Source organism: Miniopterus schreibersii (assembly GCF_964146895.1).
Source record: "Miniopterus schreibersii genome assembly, chromosome: 17".
In the NCBI taxonomy this organism is placed as follows: domain Eukaryota; kingdom Metazoa; phylum Chordata; class Mammalia; order Chiroptera; family Miniopteridae; genus Miniopterus; species Miniopterus schreibersii.
The window spans coordinates 2,241,242-2,262,937 of NC_138117.1; the positions used below are offsets into that span (position 1 = coordinate 2,241,242).

The 21,696-nt window shown below is 48.6% G+C and overlaps 1 protein-coding gene across 3 annotated transcripts in view; it reads left to right on the plus strand.

Annotated features, from left to right (window-relative positions):
- Positions 1–21,696, plus strand: part of SPIDR (scaffold protein involved in DNA repair) — a 78,119-nt gene that overhangs the window by 32,338 nt on the left and 24,085 nt on the right. For all 3 annotated transcript variants that reach the window (XM_081116862.1, XM_081116863.1, XM_081116864.1), the window contains exons 8-10: positions 2,140–2,353; positions 16,374–16,569; positions 18,298–18,542. In XM_081116862.1, coding sequence (XP_080972988.1) covers positions 2,140–2,353; positions 16,374–16,569; positions 18,298–18,542 — 655 coding nt within the window. The remainder of the gene's footprint in view (positions 1–2,139; positions 2,354–16,373; positions 16,570–18,297; positions 18,543–21,696) is intronic.

Genomic DNA, 21,696 nt, shown 5'->3' on the forward strand with positions numbered 1-21,696 from the left:
ATGAGGCCTGAGTTTTAAAAATTCTTAAGATATGTCCAGAAATGCTCCTGTGTCTAATGCAGCTCATAACCCAGGGCTCCCCCCTTTGCTGCTGAGGACTTGATGTTCCACCACTGCCCTGCCAGGTGGAGAGCGTGTGCGCCCAGGAGACTCGGCTGCCCGGACCCCTTTTCCCCTTTGCCAACTGAAGATGGGCTACGGCTTATGGAAGGAGGCCCTGCCGCGGGGGAGCACGTTCAGTGTTCAGCGTTCATCCTGCTCCGCTCCCTAGTGCCTCTGCCCTCCCCACGCTGGCTGGCGGGGCGTTGCGCGGGCCGGTCCGTTTCCTTCCTCATCTTAAGCTGTAGAAGCAGGGTGGGTGTAAGCCTCGGAGTCCAAGCCCGAGCCCTTGGGAAGGTGCAGGAGCCTTGCTTACTAAGGGGGCACATGCGGTAGAGAGGGGGCAGGGAATTGGGGTTGCGGGGAAATGACCCAAAAAACCTAGGGAAGAAAGAAATGGAAACAAAATTAAACTGTTATAACTAAACACTTGGTGGTATTTAAAAAGTTTTATTATTTAGCCCTAACCAGCTGGCTAAAGGGGTAAAGAAACTCTTGTTTTTGTCTGTTGTTAGCAAGACACTGTGCTGGACACTTACCATTTTTAAAATCTCTTTTAATTCTATTTTTTTCTGGAACAAAGTTAAATTTCTGGTTTGGAGATTATGAACCACCCAAAGGCAAGAATCTCGTTGTGTTTATTTTCTTTATGCATCCAGGGGGGTAGATTGACTGGAGATGAGCAGTATTCTTCCCTCGCCCCCCACCCCCACCCCCGCTCTTGCACAGCGTCTGTGGTGGATTTTACTCTGTTAATTTACATCAGCCGGAACTGTTCTTTGCTGGAATTCAGTTCCCTGCATGGTTGGAGGTCAGTGTCCACAAGAGACGTTTTGAGAGATGGAAGCGAGGGAGCAGCAGCGATGCTCCTCCGCCCCAGAGCTGCTCCGACGCTGGGCCAGGTCACGTCTAACGCGTGAGGAGCCCCAGCATCCCTCAGACCGCCCGCTGTGGAAGGTGGAGGCTGCAGGCAGTAGGAGTGTGGGCTGTGGCAGGTCCAGACTCTCCTGCGACTACACACACCCTCCCTTTTCATTGGGGTGACACTGGTTAACAACATTATGCAGGTTTCAGGTGCACAGTTCCACAAAACCTCACCTGGACACTCTGTTCTGTGTTCACCGCCCAAGTCAAGTCTCCGTCCATCACCACTTGTCCCTCCTGTACCCTCCTCCACCTTCCTCCACTCCTCCTCCCCCAGCAGTCACCACACGGTTGTCATGTCCATGAGATTTCTCTCTCTCCCCTTTTTTGGCTATTTCCCTCCACTGCCCACATCCAGCTCCCACCCCTGACAGCTGTCAGCCTGCTTTCTGTCTGAGAGTCTGTCAGTACTTTGCTTGTTAGTTCATTCTGTTCATTAGATTCCACATATGGGTGGAATCATATGGTGCTTGCCCTGGCCGGCGTAGCTCAGTTGGTGGTGTAACCAAAGCTAAGGTTCAACTACCTGCTGCCACGGCAGCCAAACTCATGAGACAGGTGTGGGTGAAAAAAGGAAAGAGGTTTATTTGAGTGCTGGCACCTCGAGAAGATGGGGGACTCTTATCCAAAGCTCATCTCAGAATCTCCGTGCAAGAGGCAGAGTGGAAGCAGAACAAAATCGGGAGGAGGCACCATGGACGTGCTGGCACTGCCCTCGCTGTCCCAATATGGATCTTTAGGCAACCTATTGATGTTTCTCTCTCACATGGATGTTTCTCTCTCTCTCTCTCTCTTCCCTTCTCCCTAAAAATCAATGAAAATGTCCTCAGGTGAGGATTAAAAATACTAATAATATACTACTCGCCTTCCTTTGGCTTATTTCACTTAGCATAATGCTCTCCAGATTCACCCATGCAGTCACAAAGGGTATGGTTTTTTAATAAAGATGTTACAATTAGCATGTTACAGGCTGGGTTTACTCTGCAAAGTGTTCAGACCATCCTCTCCAGGTGAAGACAGCTGCCTGAGCATGATCCTTTTGTTCACGTCACTGTTCACATTGGACCACATCTTTCAGACTTTATTTTTCCTTCCGTTCTTGTCTTTACCTTCCAGGTAGCAGATCTGGTGTGTTAACTGTGAAAATTCTAGAGCTGCACGAAGAATGTGCCCTTCAAGTTGCCACTTGTGAGCAGTTAGTGGGACTACCAGCTGACAGCCCTTCCCAAGGGGAGGCCTCTGGGACTGGCCTGAAGGTTCTCTTCAGCAAGGAGACTGCTCGAGATCTCAGGGGACGTCCCCAAGATATCGTCCAGATCTACCCACCCTGGTGAGTCTGTCTCAAGGCACTTGTCTCAGAAATGTTATCAGGAACCTTTTCGTCACTTTATTATAGAGAAATGCCAGGGGAAGGAAGCCAGGATGTTATGTAGATGTTATGTAACAGAAGCACTGAGTTGTCTCTGACGGCTTGCTTGTCGGGTTTGATCTAAGGAGCATAAATGGTCATTAGTGGATTAGAAAAATTATTTTTAGGATGCCATTTTTGCTCTCTTATGCACAGGATATTAATTTTTACCACACACAAATAAAGGAAGTCTTGCCTGGCTGGCGTGGCTCAGTGGTTCAGCGTTGACTTATGAACCAGGAGATTGAGGTTCGATTCCTGGTTGGGGCGCGTGCCCAGGTTGCGGGCTCCTCGATCCCCAGCAGGGGGCGTGCAGGAGGGAGCTGATCCATGTCTTTCTCTCATCATTGATGTTTCTCTCTCTCCCTTGCTCTCTCTGAAATCAATAAAGACACTAAAAAAAAGAAAATCAAACTGTTTTGAGAGAATGAACCAGTAGCCTTGTTTAAAAAACTATTAACTTGATCAGCAATTTTTAAAAGTTTCTTTTGTCTTTTTACTGTGTCTGTGGCAAGTGATCATGAGTCTCTAGCTAAAGTCTCCCATTAAGGCTGAGGGTATCAGAGGACAACTTGCTTTATTTTATTTTATTTGTACTTTATTTTAATTTTAATACATTTTTTTAAACATTACATACAGGACCATACACGGAGCATATATATACGTTTCAATGAATAATCACAAAGTGAATAGTAATTCCTGTCCAGTCCAAGAAGTAGCCTGCAGTGGTACCCAGGACCGCCCCCTTCCCTGCCCCTGCCACCCCCTCCCTCCCCCTGCCCCTCCAGGTGGCCATGATCCCAGCTTCTGGTGCAGTGGGCTCCTCTGAGTGTTTGATAATTTCACATAGGTGCAATCATGCAGGGTGCTCTCTCTCCCACTGGTCTACTTTCTCTCAACATTATGCCTGTGAGACTCATCAATTTTGTTGCATTTAGCTATTTGTTCATTTTCATTGCTATATAGTTTTCCATTATATTAGTTTATGCAATTAATTCATCTGTTCATTTGTTGACATAGTTAGGATATTGTGGGTAACGCTGTGATGACCAACTGCCATTCTGCAGCATACCAAAAAATATATTTTTTTGCCGATCTGACCAAAAAAAAAAGGTATAATTTTGATTCACTCACATCGCATGGCTATTGTTGTGTTGGCTGTTGTTGTTTTATTTGACAGCCTCAGGGAAAAGAGGTCAGTGCCCCAGCTAATAGTCAGGTGTTGCAGGTTTTAACAATTCCTGCAGCTCACGGTGGAAAATCGCAGGCCTGGGTGATTGGTAAGCTGATGGTTGTTGGTAAATCATTTCTCCTTGTTTTCCTTCCAAGTAACAAACGAACAAAAAAGCAGTTTTGAAGATTAACAGTAAATACGCCTTAAAAAGCCCCCTCCTTTTTTTAAAATATCCATCTTTAAAGCATCACACTGGGGCGTCCTCAGTGTGACTTAGTGCCGGCTTGGCGGCCTCTGCTGAAGGGCCTGCTGGCGGCTGGGGTTTCCCGCTGCCGACCGCGGGGAGGAATGCGGCGCTGACGTCACAGCCGCTCCTGGGAATGTTTTACATTCCTCTTCCTGGCAGTGGTCAGGTGGCTTCCAGCAAGAGCGAAGACAACAGCTTCCAAAGCAGGAAGAGAGGAGGGAAAGAACAGTTTATAACCCAGCCCTGTGGAGGAGGCGCTTTTATTCTGAGCCAAACTGAAATTAGAGTCAGATGTCCTGCGTTCTGATACTGCACGAATGTTAAATACATCCATTAATGGCTGTAATAGCCGAGCTGCTTGGTTTTCTACCGAACCTAAATTTTGAAACTCTAAGGATTATGGAAAACAACTTGCAGCTGACATTTTTGCTCTGAAAAGCAGCTTTCTGAGTGTAAAACGAAGGAAAGGGACACTTATGCATAGATGCTCCAGTTAACGGGCAGGCTTTTGTTAAGGTCTGTGAATCTCCTAAAAATTCACTTCTGTCACCTAAAGTCTCTGTGGCCTGCTAATATATTTTGTGCTAATCAAATAACTTCATTAATTGAGGGGAAGCTTGACTTCAATGCAAGGTTTATGCAAATTAAACTGTTTGCCACCGAAGTTCTTTTTCTCAAAACAGTTCCATTTCCATTGTTACTTCTGCATGTTACATTACTGGCCAAGCCGAAGAGTTGAAACAAAACTTAGCAGACTCTTCGTATAATGAACACGGGTTTTGCCAAAGGCATGGGACTCTGCAACAGTGTGTGCTGCAGAAAGTTGGACAGTAACTGAATCAAACTTTAAACTCAATTTGTGTTTTCCTTCTGGCCACTGAAGTACCTTTAATCAGATTTATTATATTGGCTTAGCAAATCACGATTTATATGTTTGTGCATTTTTGAATAAAATATTTTACTCCGCCCTGGCCAGTGTGGCTCAGTGGTTACAGCGAAGGGTTGGGTTTGACTCCCGGTCAAGGGCCCCTACCTGGGTTACAGTTTGATCCCTTGCCCTGGTTGGGGCGTATGCAGGAGGCAACCAATCGACGTGTGTCTCTCGCATCGATGTTTTTCTCTCCCTCCCTCCCTCTCCCCCTCTGGTGCACAGGACGCCGCCCCACCAGCTGAGCCACACCGGCCACGGCTCCCTTCATCACCTTACAGGAGGAAGAGTCAGAGCTGATGTCTGCCGCCTGTCGGTATTCATTTGGTTCTCATGCAGAATTTCAGCCAGACGTTAACAAGACTCTTCTTTGCTGGTATTTAGAGAACATACAGTTAAAAAAACAGAGAGCAATACTCACATTCTGAAATATCAGTTTCATTCTACTAATAATTCCTCATGAGCACCTTGCAACATAGGTCAAGGATTTCTTCTTCATCTTTTAGAAAAAGACAACACTTGACAGGCAGGAAGGTTAAGTGACCCTGTGCTTGCTGGTGGAGAGCTTGCCAGGCGACCACGCCAGTGACTGGCTCAGGGGCAGGCTGAGCCTCGAGAGCGGGGCTCCGCTTCCCACCGCGGGGCTCTGTTGGGAGCAAGTTCCTGTGTTCTCCCTTTGCCGGCCTTCCAGAAAAACAAAGCAGTTTAAAATGGTGTTCTACCCTTCAGCTTTACCACTGCGCCTTAAAGGAGTGCTCCACGGATTATGGACACATATTCCTTGCTCTGGTCTTCAGCCCCTCCCTGCCTTTACACGGAGCAGCACCCAGCCCTGGCCCGCACAGGCCCGCACAGAGCAGCGACTCATAGGTGTTTGTGAAGCCGACCGGTGCATACATTTGGAATATATCACCTTTATGAGACCAGAGATGTGTTTAGAAGGTGAACTTTTGTTATAGAAAGTCCCTCTCCTCCAAATCTAGCAATTGTTTCCATTCCAAATGAATGAAAAAGATCTCAATCGGTAGCGTCAGATTCAGGCGCTGTAACAAATGTAAAGTGCCCAGGACAGAACCAGGTGACCTAAAGGCGTCACATCCTACTTTTCCTCTCAGCTCCCTCAGCTAATACTTAAAGTTTTTAGTAAATTGTTATTAGATTCAGGGACTTCTGATCATAGACATAAAAGATGTGATACCAGAGCCCCTTTCCTGGACCAATCCTAAATACAGGCACCACCATGACTAACATGTCACAGAGCCCACAGCTGGCACCATCCCACAGGGCCCAGCGTGGGGCAGGAAGCAGAGGAGACAGCAGGTGACTCTAACAAAACGATCTGCTTCCCAAATTCTCACAGACTGTAGAAAACACGTTGACACCCCCCCAACTCTGGAACTTGTACCAACTTGAAAGCTGTTACCAAGGATCGAATCCCAAGCAATCTAATAGTCTCTCCTCCATCCCACCCTGCATCTAAAAATAAAACGGTACATTACAGCGGCTTATTCCGCCTGCTGCGGCCGAGGGCTCAGCCACCCCCTCAAGCCCACGTTCACTGCGACTCGGCCCTCCCCAGTGCTCACCGCTCAGCGGCGGAGCCAGCTCCCCAGCTCGGCGGGCAACAGGCAGTGTCCACACACTGCCCTCGCCTCGAGAGCGGCGGGTGCTCAAACTGCTGTTATGTCAAAATGAGTAAAAAGCTACTGAAAGACACCTGTTAAAAAAAGGGAATATTTTTCCTCCTCACCTGAGGATCTTTTTCCAGCTAATCAATTTATCGTTTACTTCCCACTGAAAGGGGTACACGCACGGGGTGTTTAATGCGAACTGAACAAAACTTGAACTGTTGGATTTGATGCTTGTATCGTGCAAGCTCCAAGAAGCCTGGCTCAAGAATGTTTGGTTTGTTTATTTTAAAATTTAAGATCCAGAATATTTGTATCCTGGATTTTTACTTAGTCTCTTGGCTGCTTCCTACCTCTCTCAGTCTAATCTTTGGCAGCCCAAGATAGTGTGTTAAAAGATGACATGAAAATTCTTAACTTGTTCCTTTAAAAAGGTGCTAATCATGTATATATATATATTTTAATGTTTTTTAATAATCTGATAGAGGAAGGGGGAGGGAGAAAGAGAAACATCGATGAGAGAGAAACTTCGTATCGATCGGCTGCTCCTGCAGGCCCCCTGTTGGGGATCGAGCCCGCAACCCGGGCCTGTGCCCTGGCCAGGAATCGAACCAGTGACCTCTGGTTCCTGGGTCGACGCTCAGCCACTGAGCCACACCGGCAGGGCAAAGCTCATCATATTTAATGTTTTGTGTAGGTATTTCATTTAATCTCTAACAGAAGCATAAGGGAGGCATTAATACCTTAAGTTTAGATAGGGACACTGAAGTCAGGGAGATTTAATAGTTTGCTAAATATCTCAGCACCAGTGGGATCACGGAGCTGTGTGACCCTGCACTTGTCTGACTCCAGGGTGATACTCTAGTTGCCTGGCTTCAGAGCGGGGTCTGAGCTTTGTCACGGGCTTGCTTTAGTGTTCAGCACACAGGTGAGTTGGGAATGCCATGTCTTCTTGGCTCTGCAGTAGTCTCCTGGTCGTCCTGAGGGAATTTAAACAAACTAGAGGGGGCTCAAAGGATTTTGCAGGGACCGGGCTGCAGAGCTGCGGCTTTGCTGTGTGGGCACAGCTTTACCTGTCCCGCAGGGCGCTGCAGCTTCCATATAAACCTGGACGTGGCCTTGCTCTGAAGAAAAGTGAAAAGGCCTTACTTCTTCAGAAGAGAACCCATGGTTGGCATTTTAAGAATGAGTGTTGGGTCCTAGGTGTCTACCAGCAGGGAGGCCTGTAACCAGAGGCAAACCGATAGAGTCCTCTTAGCCACCAGAAGCCGGCCTGTGTCTAGAAGGATGGCCCCAAGGAAGGGTAGAGGGAACGTTGCTCAGTCTCACTGCAGAGATTTGACTGAAGTTGCTCTGACAAACTAATAGTAACTAGGTTTCACATCTCTTTCCTCACTACTTTCTCCTTAAAAACAAGTAATTAAAACCAGAAATTTCTGTCTCAAGTATTATGCAATGTGCGTTGCTGTAAATGGAGAAAATACAGAACCAGCAAGGAGGATTTTAGAAAAAAACACCCAAAACACCCAGGCGTTTTGTGTCCTTACAAAAGAGGTCCATTTCCTGTATGGACAGATTCCAGTCTGTTTTGTAGACGGAAATCTAATTGAATCAGCAAGATACAGCAATACTTTGTGTTCAAGGAGGGATGTTCCTAGTTCTTAGAACTATTTGAGCAGCAGCCCGGCAAGTGTGGCCCAGTGGTTGAGCGTCCACTCATGAACCAGGAGGTCACTGGTTGGATTCCGTCGGGGCACGTGCCTGGGTTGCAGGCTCCTCAGTCCCCAGCAGGGGGCGTGCAGGAGGCAGCCAGTCAGTGGCTCCTCATTGATGTTTCTCTCTCTCCCTCGCTCTCAAATCAATTTTTAAAAATGTTTTAAAAGTGTCACTTTAATATTTGAGATGTTTAGAAATGACTCAGTATAGCCTCCAATTTAAATTACCCAGAATTTACATCAATACCAGCTGCCGTCCGGTGCTGCTTTCCTTGGCTTGGGTGCCGATGTCCCACGTTACTCAGTGATGCCGGTCACATTGGGTCCACGCTGTAGATACGATCGCACCTGGGTTTGCCGCTCTCTCTCTTTATTTCATGGTGCCGTGTGAGGGTGCCTCTCAGGTTTTTCTCCTCATAGTGATGACAGCATGAGCAGCGCTGTCTCCCCAGCAGGCGCCGACTTCCTCGGAAACGAGCGTGGCACACAGCAGTACCTCACCCGCGTCTCCCGGTGAAATGTTCCTCTTCGAGAGCTGTTGTGAGGTCTGCACAGCACCAGGGGCCCCTCTGTGTCCCTGTCTCCGGGTGGAGATGGGCCCTTGGTCTGCATCCCCTGAGGGAACAGCGATGGCTGCCCCGAGTGCCGCGGAGCCTCGGGCATGGCTCCCTGTACCGGTCTGGGTCACAGTCCTGGACTCCCAGCCCCGAAAAGTACCTTCTGGACCAGTTCATTGGATCGACGCCTGAATGGAATTACCTCTATTTTACTTGGTAAATCGGGCAGCTCTACACCTAAGAACTCATAAAATAATGTCATCGTGGGATGACCAGTGTTCCCTCTTTAGGAATCTCCCGAACCTCTAAAGTCGGGAAGACTTTACTTCATAATTATTTCTGCTGCGCGCTCCTCCCATCCATCCAAATTGAAATGTTTGCCATGGACACGTAGCTCACTGTTCCTGCTCCTGGCAGCACTCCCCGTGGGCTGCTGTCGTCCCAGTGCATGTTGGTGAGGCTCGGACACGGGGCAGCAGGTGGGCCAGGCCCTGACTTCTGAGCCCCTCTCCTCACCCCGCTCGCTCCCCACCCCCAGCGGCAACCACCGACTCAGGATGCGCATGTGTCCCTTCTCACGGATGTCCCTGGCAGCTAGCTGCAGGCACATAAACCCTCTGGCACGGTTCAGGGGCGCTAGGGCCAGAGTGCGACTCTCCTGCGCCTCTCGGATCTCGGGGAGCTGTCCTTAAGTTCTTCAGGTGGCCCAGAGAAGAGGAGGGGGCTGGTGGCGCCCGATGTGAGAGGGGTCAGAGGCTGGAAGGGAGCAGGGAGGATTCAGTACTTTCAGTACCGTCTCAAACTTGAACAGTCAGAACCCAAAGAGAAAGTGCAGAGCTCAGGATTCCCACCAAGGGGGCGGCTCTGGGAACTCAGACATTTCTTCCACGGCGTTGCTGATTCCATTTAATAATGAAAGTTAGGAGTTTCTTGTGGACTTTTTACAGAAGGAAGCTTTCATTTCTAAAAGACCCAATTAAAGGTGTCAGGGCCGTGCTGTGAATTAGGGATGACACGCCCTGTTTTGAATTGGATTTCCTGCTAGTTCTGATCGGAGGCTTTCTTCCCGGACAAGGGTGAATTCAGCTCCAGCGTTTGCTTGTAAAACTGAATCCAGTCATTGTATTTGCAGCTTGGCTCCCTGCCTGGTGTTAAAGTACAGAGCAAACTTCAGCTCTCGCTGCCTGTGACTCTGCGTTCTCCGAACGAGCAGGGAAAGGAGAGGGGAAAACCCAGGGGGTGACTGAGTTCACTCACTCACCCTGCCAGGGGCAGCTGTTTGCTGCCTTGTCATCACATGACTGGAGAATCCTGATATTCCAGTTACTGGAATCAGGGACAGCCTTAGAAAAAAATAGACCTGTCTCTCTGTGTGGTTCTAGCTTTAGCACTAGCAGCTGAATAAGCCCACTTTGCTACCAAGTACAAGTTAAAAATGGGAGATTTTACGTTTCTCCCTTTTTTCTAAGTTTCGTGCATAAAGAAGGAACTTCTGTGAGGAGCGGTCACCGCGCGGGATGTGGCGCTGTTGGCTGGTGCAGCCTGGTGTGCCCCTGATTGGTGCCCCGAGCCCGTCCTGCAGGCTGCCTGCTGGGTTTGCGGGTAAGAGCTGCAGGGCTCGCCCCTCTCCCTGGAGTAATAGAAGATGTGGTTCAGGTGCTCAGTGTGCCTCCTGGCACCCCCACGGGGACACCTGACGAAGCCTAGCAGGTGTGGATTAGGAAGGGTTGTGTCTTCATTAAATGTGAGGGGTCCAGGTGCATAGAATGGCGCCAGCCTGAGTTCCCTTAGGAGTAACGTATTCAACGTGATTCCCCAGCCCTGGCCGGTGTGGCTCAGTGGTTTGAGCATCGGCCCGTGGACTGAAAGGTCTTGGGTTCGATCCAGCCAAGGGCACGTACCTCGGTTGCAGGCTCAGTCCTCAGCCCTGGTCAGGGCGTGTGCGGGAGGCAACCGATCAATGTCTCTCCCACATCGATGTTTCTCCCTCTCTCCCCCACTCTCTGAAAAGCAATGGGAAAAATCTCCCCTGGTGAGGGTTAAATTATAAAATAAAGTGATTCACCTAATTAGACTTAGAGTCTCTCACTTTGGAGAAGAGATGGAAAGGAGGCTGGCGGGCTGGCTGTACCCAGGGTCTGCGTGCGACACGGAACTGGAATAACCCTGAAATGAGGAGGCGCGTGGCAGTGACCGCCGAGGGCCGTGGCACCGTCCTGCCCTGTTGCATGTGTACCTCTTGCTGCTGGTTCTGTTATTTAATCCTAATCTGGCCGATTGCATTAGTGCCAAGTTACCTTTACATTAGACTTGGTTTTATGTAACTGAAAGAAATTTGCACGTTTATTTGAAAAAGTATCAGTAGATTTTGAGCCTATTATCAGCAAGGAACAAGGAGCCTGCTACTTGCTACTACTTGCTGGGTGCTAAAGGAAAAATCAGAACATTTAAGACAGATTTTGTTCACAGGGAAGTTACAGCCCTCCTTTGGATAGAAGCCTTAAAAAACAGCAAACTGTCATCTAGCAACAGAACGTGAACAAGATAAAATCAGGCTCCTGCCTGCATGTCGTATGGAGATGGTACATTCAGCTGCCTAGTGCTCAGAGGAACCAAGTGTGCAGAGATGAAGAAACGGTTGGCAGGATTCCCACAGCTGGCCGTGGAGGACAGCAGGGATGGTGGCACCTGAGCATCCAGGGACCCTAACAGGACCGCACTTCAAGGGGCGAGAGTGAAGCAATCACACCGGGCCCGCCTTCCAGTGTCTGGGCTGACAGATAAGGAGCTTGGGAGTCATCACTCCCGTTTCCACAAGAAAAAAAAGCAGAACAAACAAAACTCAGCCAATCTTTTAGAGTCAACGGAGCTTTGAGATCACAGGGCGCACCTCTGCCCCCCAAACTGGAGAGAAATACAGGAGGGTGCAGAGAACCTCAGCTTCCCAGAGTGGACGCCGAGGAGCTAGAACACCCACTGGAGCCAGGGCCGGGGTCGAAAACCTTCAGTTGTTGGAGGCTTAGTGTGGGCAAGCTGGGGAGTTAAAAACTACATGGGGGCTGGCCGGTGCGGCTCAGCAGTTGAGCATCGGCCTAGGATCCAGGAGATCGTGGTTTGATTCCCGGTCAGGGCACATGCCTGAGTTGCAGGCTCGATCCCCAGTAGGGGTTGTGCAGGAGGCAGCCGATCATTGACTGTCATCATTGATGTTTCAACTCTCTCCCCCTCTCCCTTCCTCTGTCTGAAGTCAATAAAGATATATTAAAAAATATATATGTGTAACAAGATTAAAAAAATAAAGATATAGAACAAAAAATTATCAGATTTTTATGGAACCATAAAACACCCCAAATAGCCAAAGCAATCCTGAGAAAAAAGAAGGAAGTCAGAGGTACCACACTCCCTGACTTCAAACTTTACTACAAAGTGACAGTAGTCAAAACAGCGTGGTCTTGGCAGGAAAGCGGACACAGACCAACGGAACAGAACTGAGAGCCCAGAAATAAAACCACGTGTGTTGGCAAATAATCTTCAACAAAGGAGCCAAAAACATACAATGGGGGGGAAAAAGCCTCTTCACTAAGTAGTGCTAATGAAAACGTATCTGCGGGCCTGGTGACCTCACTAGAGCAGCCGTGGATCAGAAGGCGGGGCGGCCTCCGCCGGGCCCCCAGCGGGCTGGGTGGGGGTGTTTTCCTGAGTCACTGGGGTAGCTCGCCATGATGACGGTCGCAGGCCGATTCCCAGCCTGCCTCCCCCTTCTCTTCCTGCTCCTTTGGCCTCGTTTCGGGGAGATGGTGGGTATGATCGCGCTCTGACTGCAGGAGGAGCAGCTCCACCTGAGCCAGAAGTGTCATCTGGGACCTGGACTCCAGGCGGAGAAATTCCTGCTTTTTGTTTTCTGGGACACGTGTATTATGGTAACATATCTGGCCTTTGTGTTACTTGAAGAATGAAGGGCTGTGGTTTGTCATAAACAAATGATGCCAAAACTATATGTTATCATTTAAACGTCTAGGTGAATTTTTTAAATCTTCACCCGAGGATATTTTTTCCATTCCTTTTCAGAGACAGTGGAAGGGAGAGAGAGATAGAAAGAAACATCGATGTGAGAGAGACACATTGATTGGTTGCCCCCCACATGCGCCCCGACCAGGGCTGGGGATGGAGCCTTCAACCCAGGTACGTGCCCTTGGCCGGAATCGAACCTGGGACCCTTCAGTCCATGGGCTGATGCTCTAACCACTGAGCCAAACGGGCCAGGGGTAGGTGAACGTTTAGGACTAAACACTGTCACAGGTAATGTAGTAGTAGGAGTAAAGCTTAGTAACTTTAGATTAGATTGCATGTGCCAACCTTGCTGCTTTTTTACTTTCTGACCCCAAAGTGCGCACCTCTAAACTGTGAGTGGGTTTTTCCCCAGAAGTTCCTTTCTTAGGTATACCCTGCATTTGCCCTAAGGACACGGATAGAAATCGCTGCTCCATTCCCAGGCCAGCTCCCAAAAGTCTGTTTCACACTCATGCACCCTACGAGCTTACTGATAATGGAACTTTCTCGCCTTAACTGCATTTAACACAAGTCCGGGGCTGGTTGTACACTCTTTGATGATACATTTCTCATTTTTTCAAAATGCATTAAGCTGCCTCATTGTTACTACGTTAAGTTGTGAGTAACCAACGCACAGAAACGAGAGTTGGCCGAACTCGTCCTGTGTGGCCTGAAAGCCACGCTGCATGGCTCTGCTGTAAGACCTTATGTTTTTGACCAGCATTTTTATAGAGTCGTCTCAATTTGAACTTGATGAGCCTTCGGTGTTTTACTAAAGACACCCGAGACCTTTTTAGGTAGGGAACAGACGTTTTAAGTTATGCGATCGGCTCAAGGAAGCCGGGCTTACGCTCCAGCCGGGCTTCTGTGGGGAGGAGCGCTGCTGTGTGCGCGGCTCTGTCCTGAAAACGGGCAGCACTTGCCATAACTTCAATACAAGTGCGTCTGTGGCGCAAGTGTAGACAGTGTGTCATCAGCTTTTACGTACCTGCAGTTAAACACAAATGATCGCTCTGGCCAGTGTTGCTCCGTGGTTAGAGCGTCGGCCTGTGGGCCGAAGGGTCTCAGGTTCCATTCCGGCCAAGGCCAAGGGCTCGCACCTCGGCTGCAGGATTGGTCCCTGGCCCCGCTTGGGGCAGCGGGAGGCGACCAATCGATGTGTGTTTCTCACATCGATGTTTCCCTCTCTCTCCCTTCCTTCCACTGTCTCTGAAAACCAATGGAAAAAATATCCTCGGGCGAAGATTAAAAAAACAAAACACAAATTATTTTCCCTGGAAGAGGAAATGTCCTGCAGTGTCTTAACTCCAGCAGCATACCAGTAGCTAATGGGCAAATCAGGGCCACACTCAGAGCTCCTGGGTGAGGCCTGTCTTCAGAAACCCGGTCTGAACCCCGCGTCAGCCCCGGAGGGGCCGGGAGGCGGGCGCCCGTGTGTCTCGTGCTGTGTCGGGCTCTTATCTACAGATTTTAGTATCTTCTGTGGTTGCTGCTGACGTGGTTTGTTGCCGTCTCTGAGGAATGTCTGCTCTTGTTTATTCCTCTCGTTTGTCACTAGTTTGTCGTGGAGTAGTCCTGTAAACAATTCACTGTGTAAAACTAAAGAAAATTAGAAGCAGTTTGGGCTTAAGGGGTGAAAAAGATTCTTAAGCCCCAGCAGTTCTTCGGGACGTCCTCAAGTTAGCCGCTTCCAGTCCCACACGCGTGTCCCTGGGTGCCAGGCAGCCAAGCGTGTTCTTCCTCTGACTTGCTGCTGTCCTCTTACGTCCAGCAGTTCCCTCAGGATTCTCAGTTTCCTGAAAAGCCTCCGTTTCAGCCAAGTAGCTCAAGCTATATAGGCCGTTTGCCGAAAATCTCCTGGGTTTGCTCAGGGACAAAAGTCCAAGAAACCCAGTGGAACTGCGTTTACGTATTACCCCATGTTCATTATGGCCGTCTGCTCACTACTGATACACTTTTTCTTTTTTCTACTTTCCTCATTTTCACTAGTTATCCATAATGGCCATTTATGACTTTCATTGTCAGAAAATTTTATCTGTGCTGCACTCCGGCCCCTTTATATGTAATGCATCCTGAGGTGGTTGATCTGTTCGTAAACCCACAGCGACCCCAGCATGTTGCCGCTGTAGGAGTTAGTATCTGTGCGTTTTCCTCCAGAGAAGTAAGCGTTTTGCTTAAACAGCCCCTCTCGACTCAACTGCTGTAAAATTAAACCGAGCCCATTCTTTCGTGCCTAGCGGGTGTCCTTTCTAGTATCATATTAGGGAGCTTCGGGCAGAGTTAGATCCAACCCAGCTTCTCCATTCCTGGCTCTTATAATCTTGGTAAATAATTCTGTCTCCACGTCAGTCTCCTTAACTTTAAACTTGTGAAACTAGCCCGGCTGGTGTGCTCAGTGGTTGAGCATCGACCTGTATGATCCAGGAGGTCGCTGGTTCAGTTCCCCATCAGGGCACATGCCCAGGTTGCGGGCTCGATCCCCAGCAGGGGGCGTGCAAGAGGCAGCCGATAGAAACTCGTCAATGTTTCTCTCTCCCTCTCCCTTCCTCTCTCTGAAATCAATAAAAACATATTTTAAAAAACAAACTTGGGAAACACAGCGCGTCCTTCGTAATATGGGCATAGTGGTGCACCGAGGCGCAGGCGCAGAGCGCCCGGCAGGATGCCTGGCGTGGGACAGGTGCGTCACAGAGTCTTTGCTGAGGTTTTAGTAATGGCTTGAACAGGACATGCATTCAAATCAAGGAGGTGTGTCCCCAGGTGACACAGCATTGACGGTCGCTACGGACCGGGGCGCTGTCTCAGAAATGCAGCTAGGTGATTTTGTCACTGTGCCAGCGCCGTAAAGTGTGCTCACCCAGACCCATCTTCCCGGAGGGGAAGCCACAGTTTTCCTTAGTGCCGGGAGCACCGCCTGCCGTGTGGAGGCCTGAGCCTTAGCGTCTCCTCAGAGCAGATGTCTGGGAGGAGCCAGGACAGCAGGTCTGTTCTGTTCCCAGACTTCTCCACGGAAACGTGAGGCATCTCGGTGACTGTGGTCCATTTCAGTGCCTTCCTCCGACATTTGATGTTAAGTTATTGGAACGATTAGAGCTGTCAGAATGTATGAAAGTTTTATTTGTAAATAGCATTTTATTTTATGTTTTTTATCTTTACTGTTGAAAGCATTGCAGATGTCCCCTTTTCCCCACTGGCCCCTGCGGCCCCCTTCCCGCACACCTGGCCCTGCCCCAGGCCTTCCCCACACTGTCGTCTGTCCCTGGGTTGTGCCTTATGCGTATGAGTTCTTTGGTGATGAGCTTGATAGCACTTATTTTAATGGGTGGTTCTTTGAGCTGGTTGATGGTCTTTGCTCACCCCCTGAGGCTGCTGCGGGAGTGGGAGGCTCTGATCTGAGAGCTCAGGCCCAGGCACTTAGCTGCCTTCTTCCATTAGCCCCTCTCCTGACACAGAACTTTCACTGGAAAAGTAAAGGCAGATCCATCGACAGTCGCCCTGGCGTGTGCAGGGCAGCTGTCCTCGGGCCGGCTTGGCTTGATCTGTACCTAGCAGGCAGGTCCTTGTTGTTTGTGGTCCTGATTTAGCAAGAGCATAGGGGAATCCAGCTTCGCAACTGAACCACCGTATTTTTTCCCCTTTCCAGGCAGAAGCTTATTATCCCAAATGGAAGTTGCCCTGTTATCCTGAACACTTATTTCTGTCAGAAAGTTGTTGCCAAAGAAGATTCTAGAACAACACCTGAGGTGCGCTCCTGGGACACACCCCTTCCAAGAAGAAGCATCACTTTGGCCCAGACATTTAGATTCGAGAGACTAACAGATAATTCACCTGAAAGCCAGGTAACTCTCTGGTTTGGATGCTTTATGCTTTGTAATCCTGTTTGGAAGGGTTATAATGGAAGATGTTAACTTTCGGTTTTCCTTCAACTATTCAGCAAATATATATGTGAGAGCATCTTGTATTATTGTTATTCCCAAAGAAATTACAGTTGTTCAATATTTAGTTGTGATATTTTTATAGTACTTATCTTTTAAATTTTGTGTTTTAATCTTTATTCTAATTTATTAATATATACAAGTGCTCATTTTTTTCTGTTCTTGTTTTATAATTGTCTAAGATTTTTTGTTTAAACCTTTTATTATCAAAAATACATTTTTCTCTTTCACAATATCTGCATCCCTTGGGATAGGAAGAGCTGCATAAACTTGAGATTGGATACTGGAGAGCATTGTTTTGGAATTTTATTGGCCCTGAGCCACGATCATCTGCCGAGATGAATGTAGGGAACCACTGAACTCACTTGCCGTGGGCACAGAGTTCACTCCCGGGACCCTCCACGCTAGGTGGCTCCCAGGGCACCTGCCTCAGGCGCCAGGTTACCCGATTCAGCCCTGGACGGGATGCTGAGGCTGACAGACAGCTGAGGGAACGTAAGAAAGGGAAAGGAGACACGCTTTCATCCCGCTTTGTGTGTGTGATCAAGCAGCATCTTCAGAGGAGGGTCTGGAGCCCTAGCTGCTGTGGCTCAGTTGGTTGGACCATCAACCTGTGCACCAAAAGGCGACAGGTTCGATTCTAGTCCAGGCACACACCCAGACTGCGGTCCGATCCCTGGTTGGGGAGACAACTGATAGATGTTTCTCTCTCTCTCTCTCTCATATCTAAAATCAACTTTTAAAAAACACATAGGCAATAAACTTTTAAAAAAATGAGTTTCTGGAGGGAATTATGTGAAAAAGAGGACTCTAATCGATTTAATTTTACCGTATTTAGGGTATGGCCCAGTGTATCCCTGCTTCGGGGTCATGAGCTGTTTTCAGCAGCAGCGATGATGAGGCTGCCAGGGAGCAGAGTGAGGACTGTGGCCTTTGCAGCCAGGTCTTCTGGTCCCGTCCTGCCTCCCCCACTTTGCTGTAGGTGACCTTGGCCGAGATACTTCATTTCCCTGTCAGTGTTCTTACCTGTAAAATGGTAATAACGATATAATCACCTCCTTGGTTTGCTCTGAGGTTAAATCTGTTCTGTAAACACGGCATGTTAGGAAAAGCCCCTGGACTCGAGGAAGTACTCTGGAAGTGCTCTTTTCTTCTCATGTCTAATATTGTTGTGAAGACTGTTGGGAGGCTACGAGCATGTAGAGTGCCCGGCCTAGTGGACTGCCCACAGCAAGTCCTTAATAATATGACTGACTTTTATTAAACCCTAGTCATTCTTTTATTTTGTTTTTTAGTTTGTCCTGTGGGGATTATTACCTCATAAAAGAAACATTTTCTAAATTGCCATGAGATATTTTAATAGCAGGACTTTGTACATGTTTTCAAAGTTGCAAGATGGTCTGTGTTTCCACCAGTAGGAAACACTGTCATTTCCATGTGACTCTTACTCACCTTGCCCTCCTGCCAGTACTGGTCACCTGGCAGACATGGAGGTCTTGCTTTTTTATATTTATAGGTTTGTTTTTTATATTTATTCTCCTTTCAGTGCCCTGCATTTACATCAGAGATTACCTGAGTAGGTGCCATCATGAGCCAGATCAACAGGTGTCCCTTTGTGTCTTTCTCGGCCAGGTTATGTGTGGTCTCACCCCCACGAGGACAGACTGGACCCACAAGCATGAAGAAGCCGCACGGCCCTTCTCACCTCATGCTCCCCTGAGGGATTCTCTCCTGGAGACGGTAGAAAGCCAAGGAGCTGGCCCGGGGTCCGGAGCCGGAGTCCCGGTGGTGGTGCAGAGAGTTTACTCTCTTCCCAGCAGGAGGCAGCAGGGAGGCGGCTCCGCTGGGGCACCCAGCTCAGACCCACCTGGCGCTCGGTGAGTGTGACCGGACTCGGGTGCCTAGAGTTGCTTAGAGAAACGAGGCTGCATTCACCGTATACGTGGGTTGGTTTTCTTTGGTTTTCTTGCATCACAACTTGGTACCAGGGTGTGACAAAGGATTCTGCCTATTTATATACAGAGTCCTACTGAAATAATTTATTTTGTTGCATTTACTTTTACCTTTAATGGGTCGTGTTATTGCAAGTAATACAAACACAAGAAATACTGGAAGTGTTGTAGAAAAGCCACTTAGTGTATTATCTATCGAGTTTTATGTCTCTTAAAAACCTGAGTAAGGCCCTAGCTGGTTTGGCTCGGTGGTTGGAGTGCTGGCTGGCAGACTGAGGGGTCTCGGATTCGGTTCTGGTCAGGGGCATGTACCTCGGCTGCAGGCTCGATCCCCAGCCCCGGTCGGGGTGTCTGTGGGAGGCAACCAGTCGGTGTGTCTCTTTCACATCCATGTTTCTCTCTCTCCCGCTTACCACTCTTTCTGCAAAGCAATGGAAAAAATATCCATGAGTGAGGATTTAAATAAGTAAGAACTCCGCATAAGGGAACGGCACTTAGTGAGCCTGGAGACGAGCCCTAGAGGACACTACTGTAACCTCTACCAGTGTCGCACGGCCTTGCAGGGCTCCTGCGAAGACGTCAGCGTTGGATGTCTGCTCCGTCCGGTGAGGTGGCCACCGACTACATATGCTTGTTGAGCACTTGGCTGGTGGGACCGAGGAATTATAAGTTTTATTTAATTTTAATTAACCTATTTTAAGTAGCTGCACGTGTGTCTGGTGGCTGCCTTGTGGACAGGGCAGCTAGGTGAACACATGTAAACACAGGCCAACATGGGGTTCAGAGAACTGCGCTCATAGGAACTGAGTGTAGGATGCCATCTCTTCTAATCAGGTTTAGACCCGCCCCGGTTTTACATTTGCTCAAATAGCTTTCGACACACTGTTGACTGGAGAGTTTGTTTGTTTATGTCAGAGCCGTGGCGTAACCGTCTGAGGTTGTCTGTCTTTCTGTGTTAAGTTGCCTTGGAGTGATACGGACTTACAACAGGAGAGAATTTAAAGTGTAGATGCCGGTTCGTCAGTCGTCGTTTCTACCTACTCTTAATAGGAGAACATAGCAGATGTGATAATCAACAGCCCTGCTCCCTTAGCGGCGCCCGATGCTGTTGGGAAGGAGCGCCGGGAAGCGCCGTGTGGATTGCGAGTCCTCTTCGCACGCTGGCGCTCGGATGAAAGCACTGAATTCCAAACGTCCCCTTCAGTGTGGAGCTAGAGGACGTTTCTTTTGGGTTTTGGAAAAATGCTATTTCTGTCTGTGTGTGTGTGTGTGAAATCCATCATACCGGCTTTAAGGTTTTTACCATGGCCCGGGCTGTGGGCCTGTCTTGTACCCTTTGATGTGAATCTGTGAGTCTGCATAGAGTCGTCTGGGACAGTTATGGTTAGACAGCGGTTTCGTGTGCTTTCTGTGGTGTGTACCCAGTGTTCGGTTTTGGGGAAGGTACAGTGAGTAAGCCAGGCAGTGGGGATCCTGGTAAAGCTTTCCCAGACCAGCACACACAGCACACGCTCTGGGTTGATGGGGACACGGGGACTGAGTCACGAGGATGGGAAGGCAAGGTGAAACTGCCAGCGAGGTTCTTCCTGATGAGTCATCACGACCGCACGCACTCGAGGTGGTTCCTCCGGCTCCTTCAGTGGTCCTTGTTGTGCTTGCGGTACCTGTTGAGCAGGTGGATTGCTGTCAGGGTCCCCATCGTGGACACTTTGGACTCGCCCCTTAGAACACACCCTGGGACGTGGGACGGGACTGTGCTCGTGGTGGATTGAGGGAAGGCCAGGCATGAGCCTCAAAACGAGAAAATGGTCATTACATGTAATGAAACCTATTGTGTGTGGTGTGTCTTTTGTGCAGGTGAGGTTGTGTGATGCTGGAGCCAGAGCCCCATTTTACAGATGAGCAAACTGAGCCTTAGAGAGGTTCTTATTTGCTGACAGTTACTTTGGTGGACAAAAAGGGAAACAGTGAGATATAGAATCCCAAAATGACAGGGCTGTAGGGAATGTTGATGCCACAAAGGGAGAAAATTGAGTTGAAACCAAGCTGTGTTTAGTGTAAGGCAGGCTCAGAAATCAAGTAATTCTGGGGCAGGAGAAGGGAAGGTGCCATCCATGGGAGAATTAAATGGACTGTGTAGGAAAATGAACTTTTGGACAGAGGGCCATAGCATTTGGCCTCGGGTTTGAGGACAAGGCCTCTGAGATACTTTTTGAGTACAAAAAATCCTACTGTGTAACTGATAATTAATATTTTCTAGCTTCATTTGCTATAATAAACATCAGGCTCTCCAGCTTACAAATCACATTAATATAGACGGAAAATTATACTTAACCCTCTACTAATTCTCTGCGAATGTAATATAAAGAAAAACATACTAAGTTACTGCCTTTGAGAATTACTTAACAATGTCTTCTAATGTAGACTTTTTATGCACACACATGTACTGTGCGTGTAAGAGAAACATCACTGGAAGTCTCAGGTACACGCCTTAGAAGATCACTTTCTTTTCTGCTTGCAGTTTCTACCTATAACTTCTTTTTTTAAATTTTTTTATTATTATTGATTTCAGACAGAGGAAGGGGGAGGGAGAGAGAGAGAGAGAGAGAGAAACATCGGTGATGAGAGTCATTGATCGGCTGCCCCTTCCGTACCCCCCACTGGGGATCGAGCCCGCAACCCGGGCCTGTGCCCCACCGGGAATCGAACTGTGACCTCCAGGTTCATAGGTTGATTCTCAGCCCCTGAGCCACACTGGCCAGGCTAAGGTGTTTTTCCCCTCTGCCTTCTTTCAGTATTTTTTCTTCTTTCTTTGGTAATTTGAAAATGATGTAGCTACATGTGGGTGTTTTGTGTTGTTTTGCTTTGTGCATTGGTTCTGCTTGTTCTCTGAGCTTCTGGATCTGTGGTTCGGTGTCTGACAGGACGTTGCTTGGAAGGTGGAGATGCAGATGGTGACAGGACCCCCGGGTGGATTGTTTGTTGCACAGGCAGGTGGAAATCCAGGCCTGGAGCCCAGGGAGTGGTGGTGACGACACAGGAATTACCCCTGCACTGCAGTCGGTGTCTCAGCCAGAGT